This window comes from Lipotes vexillifer, unplaced genomic scaffold (assembly GCF_000442215.2).
Source record: "Lipotes vexillifer unplaced genomic scaffold, Lipotes_vexillifer_v1.1 scaffold1432, whole genome shotgun sequence".
NCBI lineage: Eukaryota > Metazoa > Chordata > Mammalia > Artiodactyla > Lipotidae > Lipotes > Lipotes vexillifer.
This window is the reverse complement of record NW_006795398.1, coordinates 713621-725451: the sequence shown is the minus strand read 5'-3', so window position 1 is coordinate 725451 and position 11831 is coordinate 713621. Positions and strand designations below refer to the sequence as shown.

At 39.8% G+C, this 11831-nt stretch overlaps 1 protein-coding gene across 5 annotated transcripts in view; it reads left to right on the top strand.

The window, feature by feature from the left end:
- EGFLAM (EGF like, fibronectin type III and laminin G domains) overlaps positions 1–11831 on the top strand; it is a 172621-nt gene that overhangs the window by 39762 nt on the left and 121028 nt on the right. For all 5 annotated transcript variants that reach the window (XM_007467614.1, XM_007467616.1, XM_007467617.1 and 2 more), the window contains exon 2: positions 10773–10882. In XM_007467614.1, the coding sequence (XP_007467676.1) occupies positions 10773–10882 (110 nt within the window). The remainder of the gene's footprint in view (positions 1–10772; positions 10883–11831) is intronic.

The window sequence follows — 11831 nt, the reverse complement described above, 5'->3', positions numbered from 1 at the left end:
ACCGCTCTGAGTGATTCTCTTCCCTGTCACCTTTAGTGTTCTGTGGATGCTTCCCCACGTGCTATTCAGGGAAGTATGAATGTCAGAGTAGGAGGGACATTAGAAATCACAGAATCCAGCCCATTGGTTAGCAGACGAGTAAATCGAGGCACTGCACGAGGGTGGATTACATTCTGGAGAGATGCATTGCTCCCTGGAATTGTACTCTGGAGTGGTGGATTGTGGAATTACATGCTGGAACGCTGGATTTCAGAGGGAAGCATGATTGTGATGTGAACCATAAACCCCCCGCTAAAAGAAGGCCGGGAGGGCTCTGGAAGACATTTCATGCTGCTTCTCAGTGTCTGAAAATTTCCTGAATCCCTAGGTCACTAAAACAAATACTGTTCTGTGTCTTAAACCCACTTTTTTACTACTGCCTTGAAGGCATCACCTTGAAAGTGGCTCCAGTGGCAGATTCTGGTTACATATTCATAGTGCTGCTTTAGTAATATTAGTTGGAGCAAGCTTCAAAAAGATGGAAATAAGATTTTTTTTCTGTTCAGAATTTCCTGATTATTTTTAGTTAGTCTGGGCATTTTCCATTGCATCAGTGAATATAACTCTGTTCATTCCATGAAAATCAAATAACTAAAAAGCGAGCAATGTATTTCTGTCACAGATGACAGTTTTGTTTGCATTTTGGAGTGTTTTTATGAATTGGATTACAAAACTAATTGAATCGGAGATGAATTTTACACAGGAAGTTGGAGTATTTTATGAAATAAAATTACCGTAAGAAATTGACTTAATGGTTCAGAAGTTTCTAATGCAAAAACACGGTTTTGAAAGCCCTCCAAAGAAGAAAGCCCAAGAATACAGCTCCCTCACGGCAAAGAAACGCACTTTTTATTTATTTATCTCTTAAGAAGTATGGCTTTTAGCTTATAAGAACACAGCTTCAGGATAGATTGTATAAATGCATTATACTGGTTTTAAATGCTACAGTTCTTCAAAACTAGTTTTTTATTGCATAATATATAATCCAACATTCTAACCATAGTTGCTGAAATATGAGTTATTTTTGTACTTAACTGCTTAAATCTTGTTTAGTCCACATGTAAGTGGCCTACCACTTTGATTTTCTTTTTTAATGTTGAGGAAACACTAATACGTTTTTATATCATAATAGATAAAAATCCCAGAAGACCTCCGTGTTATAACTATTATCAACGTTTTTTTGCCTCCTTAAGAGTTTTTAGAGAGAGTAACTTGGGCTCGACTTGCCCTGTCAAATGACTGGACTTTCTCCTGATGACTCAGAGGTTGTAGAGATGTGAGGAAAGTCTCTTTAGTTTCACTCCTAATCTTTCATTCCCTAGCTGGAAGAGACTGAGAGAAATAGTTTGCTTGGTTCATTCCGGTTGGGACTACACTCCGATGAAGCTGATACCAGGCCAAGCCTCAGGACTTCCCAGCTGGTTTCTCTGGCCTTTGCAGGTCTGCCACCGCCTGTCTGGAATCTATCTCCAGCTCAGAGGGGCCCTACTGGGTGGTTTGCTCCTGCCTTCAACTTGCCCGCTCTATAGATACTCCAGTAATCACACAATGTCTGTATAAATATTGTGCTTGCCCTGCAAATACAGCTTCAGACGGCCCCCAGCTGGAGACCTGCCTTTCCTCCAAGGACACCCCAGACAAACACACAAAGAGAAAAATGCTGTGCTCGCGATGCAAATATGCCGTAAGACAAGGCCTCTGATGCTTCCTTCCAACCAGATGGCCCTTAACACGCCCCTCCTACTCATACGATTTAGAGTCACCAATCCTATGGCCTTCAACTGCTTTGCTGAAAAAAGTTGCATTTAGTTTACTAACACACATTCTTCCAAGGAGGGCGCAGGCTGAGGGAACTGTGGGAGGAAAACCATATCCCCTAGAATCTGGAAAGGCCAGAGAAACCTTGGGGGAAGTCTTGACAAATGGCAAATAAGTTCCATTGCGAGCACAGCTCTGAACAGTTGGTGGCGCTGCTCCAGGCACTGGGTTGAGGAGGTTTCCGAGGCCTCCATGAATAGGAGAGAATGGACTTCCATGTGATCACTTTGATGCCAAGGGTGACTTCCAGGTTTCTGGACGTCATGGTGGATGATGATACCATTTACCAGAATAGGGATTACTGGAGGGGCTCAGGTTAAAGAGAAAGATGATGAATTCACTTTTGACCTTTTGAATTTGAGAGGCCCGTGTGACATCTGGGTCCACTTGGCAGTTGGGTACATAGACCTGCCCTCTGGAAGAGAGGGCCGGGCTGGGGAAATGGAGTGGGCGGTGGTGGGGAGGGGGGAGCCCACCAACATATATGTGGTAATGACTGGCAGGGATGAGAGCACCCAGGAAGAGAGTGTAGTGGAGCTGAGAAGAGGACGTTTGGCAGAATCACCAAGAACACAAACTTTAAGGGGTTGAGAGAAGATCATCTCATCTTTGGTACTGCTCACTGTCTCTGTCTCCTGCCCCGTTGATAAGATCTTACATCAGTAGACTCTAGACCTCAGTTTCTTCATCTGTAAAGTGGGAATAATGTCTCCTTCCTCTATCCCATACTTTTATGAGGATCAGTTGATTTCTGGTGACATGTGGTGGGTTGAACAAACATATTTACTACCGGGCCCTAAAAAACCCCACTAAAATGTTTGTCAGCTGAGGCAAAGAGCATTAACCAGCGGGACAAGAGGATCAGCAGATGGCAGTGATGAAATTTTGGAAACTGAAATGCCCATGGTCAAGTGGCAATGTATTTAGAAACCAAAGAATGATGGTTGCTAAGCCAGCAGTGAGGGGAAGACCAGAAGCTGGCTAATACTTGAATAGTGCTTTAAAATACACAAAAATTTTCTTCTCTCTCTCTCTCATTCTCTCTCTCTTTTTTCTCAGATCTCTTTTTCTCTTTAAAGGAATAAATGTTCAAATAGAAAAGATACTGATACATTGTATGAATAAACCAGTTTATCCCTTCCTTTACTGGTGGACAATTAAGTTATTTCCAGTAAAAATATTAAATAAGAAATGTGCAGATAAAATCAGAGTACACAAACTCACAGGGGGATAAGACATGTAACACCAAACGGTTGTTACCTCTGGAATAGAGGAATGGAGAATGGCGTTTCAGCTATATTTTATCCCATCCCCCAACATACATACATTTATTTATTTGTTTCCAGCTTTATTGAGGTATAATTGACATATAACATTGTGTAAGTTTAAGGTGTACAATGTGGTGATTTGATACATAGAGAGAGAAATGATTACCACAGTAAGGTTAGTTGACATATCCATCACTCACATAGTTAGCATTTGTGTGTGTGTGTGTGTGGTGAGAACATTGAAAATTTACTGTCTTAGCAACTTTCAAGTACTATTAACTATAGTCATCTTACTGTACCTTAGATCTCCAGAACTTACTTATTCAATTTATAACTGAAACTTTGTATGCTTTGACCACCTTCACCCACTCTCCCTGCCCACCCCCTCTACCTTTGCACCTTCTCCCACCTCTGGCAACCACCAGTCTACTCTCTGTTTTTATTATGTTTGGCTTTTCTTGTATTTCACATGTAAGTAATATAATATGGTATTTGCTTTTCTCTGTCTGACTTATTTCACTTAGTATAATGCCGTTAAGTTTCACCCATGTCATCACAAATGGCAGGATTTCCTTTTTTATGGTTGAATTATATTCCATTTTATGTATATGTGTGTATATATCTATATCTGTATCTACCACATATTCTTTATTCATCCATCAATGGACACTTAGTTGTTTCCACATCTTGGCTATTGTTAATAGCACTGCAATGAACATGGGAGTACAGATATCTCTTTGAGATCCTGTTTTCATTTCCTTCAGGCAAAGATAACTGCCCAGAAGTGGGATAGCTGGATCACATAGTAGTTCTATTTTTAATTATTTGAGTAACCTCCAGACTGTTCTCCACAGTGGCTGTACCAATTAACATTCCCACCAACAGTGCACAAAGGTTCCCTTTTCTCCACATCCTTGCCAATCCTTGTTATTTCTTGTCTTTTTGATAATAGCCATTCTCGCAGGTGTGAGGTGATATTTCCTTGTGCTTTTGATTTGCATTTCCCTGATTTGTGATGTTGAGCACCTTTTCACGTATCTGTTGGCTATTTATTTGTACATCTTCTATGGAAAGATGTCTATTCATGTTCTTTGTCCATTTTTTAATCATATTATTTGTTTTTTTGCTATTGAGTTGTATGAGTTCCTTATATACTTCGGATATTAACCTCTTATCAAATATATGGTTTGCAAAAGTTTTGTCCTATTTTCTTTTTTAAAAAGATTTGAAAATTCAAATAATGATAATAATTATAGCATTACATGTTAATTATTTTGATAAAGGGAAAAGAAAATCTTCTAATCAGTATTCAAGGACACCTGAATGAGTATACTATAAAGGCAGCATGCTCAGAGCACTGGCTTTCCCACCAGCTCTAGTTTAGAATCTGCATGAAGATGTGAGGCCAGGACCATGGTTATGACCCCATCTCTCCTCCCCTACACATCGTGAGATCTGGCTGGGCCATCCTCTAGGCCTTCATGTCCTGTGAGGCCCCGTGTTGATGCCCCCCTGGACACAGTTACATCCAAAGGGACATAATTGTGGGATGTAATTTAGAATCAGAACTGATTCATAGGGAGCAAAACATTGGGGGAAATACTGTTCTAGATTATGGCCAGCCTCCAAAGTAGGGCGGAGCAAGAGAGTGCCTGTTCTGTGTGCTTTATAATATCAGGTCCCCCCATTAGTGCTTCAGTCACTGTTGATTGACAGATCTGTGTGGCACTGTTTTCGGCAGCAAGAGCCTCTTTCTTGGACACCTTCATTTCACTGTGATAGTTGACTTGTGATACGGGCATATTATTTTATGCAGGTACATTACCTTTGGTTAAGAGCTAGTAAATCTGCTTCATTAATTACAAACTATTTTTAACCTTACTGTTAGATTGAGAGACAGACAACAAACATGAGACAACGCAGCCTCCCCTAAACCGCCTGGTATAAACTAGTACAAATGCTTCATGAAGCGTTATTTTGTAGATTTCCTTTAGTTCTGAAGGAGCCTGCTCATACAGGCGCCCATGCAACCTTTGGTCTTTGAATATAAAAATACTTTTCCAGGTAGTTTTTTCAAATTATGAAAAACAATATAATAACATTCTGTAAATCTTACTAAATAGAAGAACACAGGAAAAAAAATCATCCTTAATCTCAGCTACCTTAATGTAACAATTAGCCTTTTACTCTTGCCTTCAGTTATTTTACGGATGAGTATTTCGTATGACTCGAATAACAGTATTGATGGTAATTGGGTATACTTTTTATTTAACACTACATCCTAATTGTTGCTACAGAGTGATACAATCCTCATTCTTAAAATAAACTTCTAATTTTGAAATTAATTTAGATTTATAGAGAGTTGCAAAAATAATAGAATTCCTGTCTTTTACCCAGTTTCTCCTCATGTTAACATATTATATAACCATGGTACATTTGTCAAATCTAAAAAATTAACTAGTGCTAGTACTAACTTGGCAATAGTACAATATTATCAAATAAACTACTGACTATTTGGATTTCACTCATTTTCCCACTATGTCCTTTCCCTGTTCCAGATCCTAAGAAACCGTAACGTGTTTAGTCAAATCTCATTTTTGATGTTTGTATAACAGTCCATCTTGGTAATGTACTATGATTGACTTGACTTTTGCCCTGTTTCTAAATATTTAGATTGTTTATGGTCTTTCCATATCACAAGTGATCCTCTGAAGAACGTCTTCATGCGAGCAGCCTTCTCTTCTTTTAAGTTCCTTTCCTCACGACAGACTGTAATCCCACCTCAGAGAGTCCAAGGGAAGGAACATACTTGTGGCTCCGGATATTACTGCATTTTGCCAAATTGTCTTCCAAAATGCCTGTGCTCATTTACTCTGCCATAAGTAATTTTTTGAGACTAGCACATTTATGTACTCTTGTCAGCATTAGTTACTATCATTTAGACATTTTTGGCTAATTTAATAGGTGAAAATGACATCTCAATTTTAAGAAGTTGTATTTATTTGATAACTAGCAAATTTGAATATTTTACCATGTGTGTTTATCAGCTATATTTTCTCTTATGGGAGTTGTCTCTTCATATTTTATTTGTTTATATCTTATAAACATATTCAGGGCCTGAATATGTTTATTCTCTGTATGTATGAGTTTTATAATAAAGGGATCCCTTGGCCTGCATTTTGCTGCAATTATTTACCTTTTGATCTGTTGTTTTTATTTTTTCTTTTGTAATCTTTGAAGAGCATAATGAAGTTTTATGACGTGGATTCATCACTTTTGATTTAGTTTCTTTAGCACTTTTTTTTTTTTTGCGGTGCGCGGGCCTCTCACTGCCGTGGCCTCTCTCGTTGCGGAGCACAGGCCCCGGCCGCACAGGCTCAGCGGCCATGGCTCACGGGCCCAGGCGCTCCACGGCACGTGGGATCCTCCCAGACCGGGACACAAACCCGTGCCCCCTGCATCGGCAGGCGGACTCCCAACCACTGCGCCACCAGGGAAGCCCTCTTTAGCACTTTTAAGCTTAGAAAGGTTTATCTTCAAAAAAAAAGTATCTGATTTTAAAATTCAATTCTTTTCCATAATTTGATTTCCCATCTTTAACCATTTGATTTATCCGAGATGGTTTTGGTGTTTGGCCCAAATGTCTGACCTGGCTACCTCTCACTCACCAGCTGCCGACGACCACACCGCCTACACCAGCAGCAGTCAGAGCTGCCTTTGTGATCCTAGATGAGTGGATGACACGCACCCCTCCCCTACGCTGCCCAAGGCAGAAGAATCCTTGGAGCTTTCATGACCCTCATTCATCACTCCACCCACATCTACTCAACCGTGGCGCTCTGTTATGTGGTGCTTCCCCCGACTCTTTGAGGAAGAGTGTATACTGCTCCCTCTGCTTGAGACACTTCTCCAGCCCCACTTTGTCGCATTCTTGTTAGTCTGCCAGGTGGAGTCAGGTGTGTCCTTGCTGTGTGCCACCAAAGTGCTCCACCCTTCCCTTTATGTTCTTCACACCCAGTTGTAATGTCCTGCTAACTTGTTGGTGGTCCCCTGTGTCTCTTCATTATTAAGGTAGCCTCACTGACTAAGCCAGTGCCTGATACATATAGGAGCTCGATAAATATATGTTAGGTGTGTGAAAGATTGAATAAATCAAAGAATATGCCATTAAAAATAGAAGTCATATCTACCTGTGTTCCAGCAGGGCTTGATTTGAATACTTTCTTAGAGAATATGAACATAAAGGGGATAGTATATTAGAATTCAGGCTTTTCATGGTACCAGAATGTCATGGATACTGTGGATTGGCTTGTTCAGCAGCATCCATTTTACCCTCCTTCTAGGTGTCATTACCGTAATGCAAAGGCTGGAGAAATACAAACATTTCCCAGACTGCCTTGCAGTCAGTATTCTGGATGTAAACTAGGTCCCACCAATTAGATGCACTCTTAGGACTTACAGAAGGCAGGAATGGGAGGAAGGCCACTTTCCAGCTGCTGTTTCTCCTGCCAAGCAAGGCCATCAAAACATGACAACTCATCATTCCAAGGTTCACCACCACTTTCGTGTGTGTCTGGAGGCAATTGTAATGGTAAGAATGGCAGGATCAAGTGCGAAGGCTGGGGTTTCTTGGTTTTGAATCACTGCAATAGCGAATTAGCTAGTTATCATCTAATCTACCTATTATCTCTCTCTCTTTCTCACCGATTTATTTACATATTTATAAGATAGAGCTAATGGAGACTCCTGAATTCCAGTCCTCTAGTCTTTCCACCAATTTTGTAACCATGTTTCTGCTTAAACTACCTAGAGAGTTTTCTGTTTTCTGTACTGAACAGATCCACAAGGGATACAAGGACTGGTTTCCCACTAACTGACCCAAGTAGCCCAACTTGATAAGTTGTAATTTTCCCCCAAATGAAGAGAGTAGTGCTACTCCTAGGACCTAGGATGAGATTGTGCTTACTGGTTATTCTGTGGTCTGTGAGGGTTCTGTAAATCATTTCCACTATCTTTTCCCCCATTCCCAGCTTCCTTTGAGATTTTGATAGCATAGACCTCCACTCAGCAATAAAACTGCCCAGTAATAAATAATTACACAGCTGGACCCAAATGTAAAACTACACAGGAAAAAGTATGGGTAAATGACTCAGATCTTTGAATGTATTAAGAGCTCTTTTAAATCAGTGGGGGAAAAAAATAACCCAATTGAAAAATGTACAAAACACATGAAGGGAGGAAGAAAAATAGCCAAAGAAGATATTAAAATATTCCTCTTTCTTTCTTATCAAAGTAGCAACGATTTTAAAGTAATACTCAGATCTGGGGAAGATGTGTTCCTTATACTGGGCATATTCTCATATGCCTCCATGAGCTTCTACATTGGTTAATTTTCTAGATGTAAGTTTGGTTATATTTATAAAAATCTTTAAAACATTCATTCTCTGGATCAACAGTTTTCAGCTGGGGTCAGTTTTGCCTGCCATGGGGCATTTGACAATGTCTGGAGATGTCTTTGGTTTCCACAACTACAGTTGGTGGGTGCTACTAGCATCTAGTGGGCAGAGACCAGGGATGCGTCTCAACATCATCCTACAATGCACAGGACAGCCCGCACGAAAAAATATACAGGCTGAAATGTCAGTAGAGTGGAGGTTGAGAAATTCTGTCTTAGACACACAAATTCTGCTTTGAGAATTTAGCCCAATGAAAAAATTGAATGTACTTCAAGATTCATTTATTAAATCCTTTTTGGAGAGCAACAACTCAGTAGCTATTAAAAATTAAGATGCATATACTCACAGTTTTTAATAGATATCCATCCTAGAAATGCTTGGACTTTTGTGCGTGAAAAGGCACACACACAGATGTTCTTCTCAGCCTTATTTTTAACAGTGAAATTTTGGAAACAACCTAAATGTCAATGACTGGAGTAACAGTTAATGTCCGTGCATGCTCTGCATAGCAGAGTATTTGGCCATCCCACTGCCTACTACTGTTTTCTTGTGATCCTGTCCTCCTTTGGGAAACTCCTGTACAGTGGATAGGCTTGGTGGAAGAACTATTTCCGGGACTCCATTCATCCTGTCCGTTTCCAGTTTGGAAACCAGAAAAAACTGATCTTTCCTCTCTGATCCTTTGGTCACATGACGTGTTTGTCACATGACATAAGTTTGGCCAGTCAGATGGGATTTAAATTCTTGAACCAAGGCAGAGCCAGAGAATAGTTGAAGATCAAATCCCTGAGTCACAGCACTGGTGGCAGTGGTAGGTGTCTATGGCAGTTATTGCCGATTGATGACACTGAACCTCTGGTACTTGGTCCACCAGAAAGGCCTTTGATTTTGTTATTGAAAATATTGGTGGTGGAAGGCCCCAGCAGTAGCCCAGTAAATAGACACATTAGATCTCTGTGAATTGCAAACAAAGTATCCCAACTGATATGCTGGAGAATTATACACAGTCATGAGAAAGAAAGATCATGAGGACATATTAGTAAGTGGAAAATCATACTGAAGAACACTCGTTCACTGAAGGAACGTTTGTTGAGCTCTTCCATTTATTAGTCTCTGTGCTCTGAACAGGACATACCTAGTTGCTGCCCTCATGGAGCATTATTGAAAATAGCAAAATATCAGAAATAAATTGTGTCTAACAATAGTGGAATGAGATACACTATAAATAATGGCACATGCATTATATGCAAGAGCTAATAGCCATTAAAAATAAAAATAATTATTTTGATTAGTAAATACATACTATCAGTTTATACATATATTAATATTTATATATATATACTATATATACTAAGTCAAATGAGAATATGAATATATATTGAATATATATAATATGAATATATATTATATGTAATGAACACAATAAAATTATATATACATTATATAAATAAAAATATACATATGTTTGTGTGTGTGTGTGTGTGTGTGTGTGTATATATATATATATATATATATATATATATATATATATATTTCAAAAAATTCCATGTAACCAAAAGGAGGTACACTATATAAAAATGTTGGCAGGACTCATTTCTGAATGATGGAATTTTTTGTTTTTGTTTTCTAAACTTTGAAATCTGCGTATGTTGTTTTTATAAACATAAAATTGATTGTTTATAACCATAAAATTTTTTAAGGTAAGAATACAGTAAAACATTTGAAATTTCCTAACCCCATTTTATACTAAACCACATTTTTGAAATATTCAGCAATAAGAACATACGAGCTATATAAACAGAATCTATATAACATATCTATAAAACATATATGTTACTGAGTAAACCAGAAAAAATTCACTATCTTGCTTTATTACATTCCAAGCGCCTTGGTCTATGCTGCCCTGAGTCTCCCTTTGCTGGTCCTTGGGGTATTAGGAGTTACAGAAGGGACTGTGGGCGATAGCTGGGCTGATTTCCCTCCCATTGCAGGTTTGGGAGGGGTCAGTAGAGGTCTGGTGAAGTCAGCTGCCACAGGTGTGGCCTCCTGGAGAGATGTCTGCATTTCTGGCCTGTGAAATCATCTTTAAGTATGCTCTCCATCTGTAAGCACACACTCATATATCTCGTGTTAAGTGTACTCAAGGTGGGACGTGTGGAGCTTTAACACCATCTCTTTTGTTTTGGGGCAGGCAAGGTGGGTCCGCCTCTTGATATCATGCTGGAGGCACTGAACTGTACAGCTTTCAGCATCCAGTGGAAGATGCCAAGGCATCCTGGGAGCCCCATCATGGGGTATACTGTGAGTACCTGGGCACGGGGATTTCTGTAGTGGGTGTGTTGGGGTAACTGTTCCTCCTCCCCATCTCCTGTATACGGCCTCCTGATACCAGCCTTCCCGTGTGGGGCTTCATTCTCCCTCCGTGAAACCAGAGGAGATGTTTCCCTTTAAGGTCATTTGTAAGTGCCCTGAAAGTCAGTTGGCTCTACTGAGTCCTTGCCCTGTTCAGGGATGGGAAAATTAAAACTCAGTAGAAGACATGCTTCCTGATCTCCACCTGCCCACAGTTAAATTTGGAGACTAAAGCAGAAACATGGGAAATAATAGAGAGTCACTGTCCTATTTTGTCAATAGGACAAAATAATGTAAAATCTGAATGAAAGTGACTGGGCGGACAGGCAAAGTGGAGAAGGGAACAGAGAATGCATTCCTACCTCCGAGAGTTTACAAACTGACCCTTTTTCAGTTTACCAAAATGTTTTCTTTGAACAGTGTTTTTAAAAATGTGTCAACTTTTAGAAGTTAGGATTGGGATTGACATATATCCACTAATATGTATAAAATGGATAACTAATAAGAACCTGCAGTATACAAAAATAAATAAAATAAAATTCCAAAAAAAAAAAAAAAGAAGTTAGGAGATTTCAGATAAATACTTGAAAGGCTAAAATCTCTGGGACTATCCAGAGAGCTGGCCACTGCAGGCTCACCTTCCTATGGGGCGCCAAGCTTGCTGGAGCTGAGCTCCCCACCGGGATGTAAACCCCCCATAAGACCCCAGACCCACCATTCCCTCCTGTCTCCCCTTCACCAAGGGAGAGAAGCCATGTATCATGACCCTTGTCCTGTTGTCATCTTAAAGTAGAGAAATGGATTTCTAGACTCAGGTAGAATCAAAAGTGGGAAAATGAAAGATTACCTGAGAGAATCATGGTTTCGGAGAAAATACTAGGCGCCGGGTCCAGCCCTC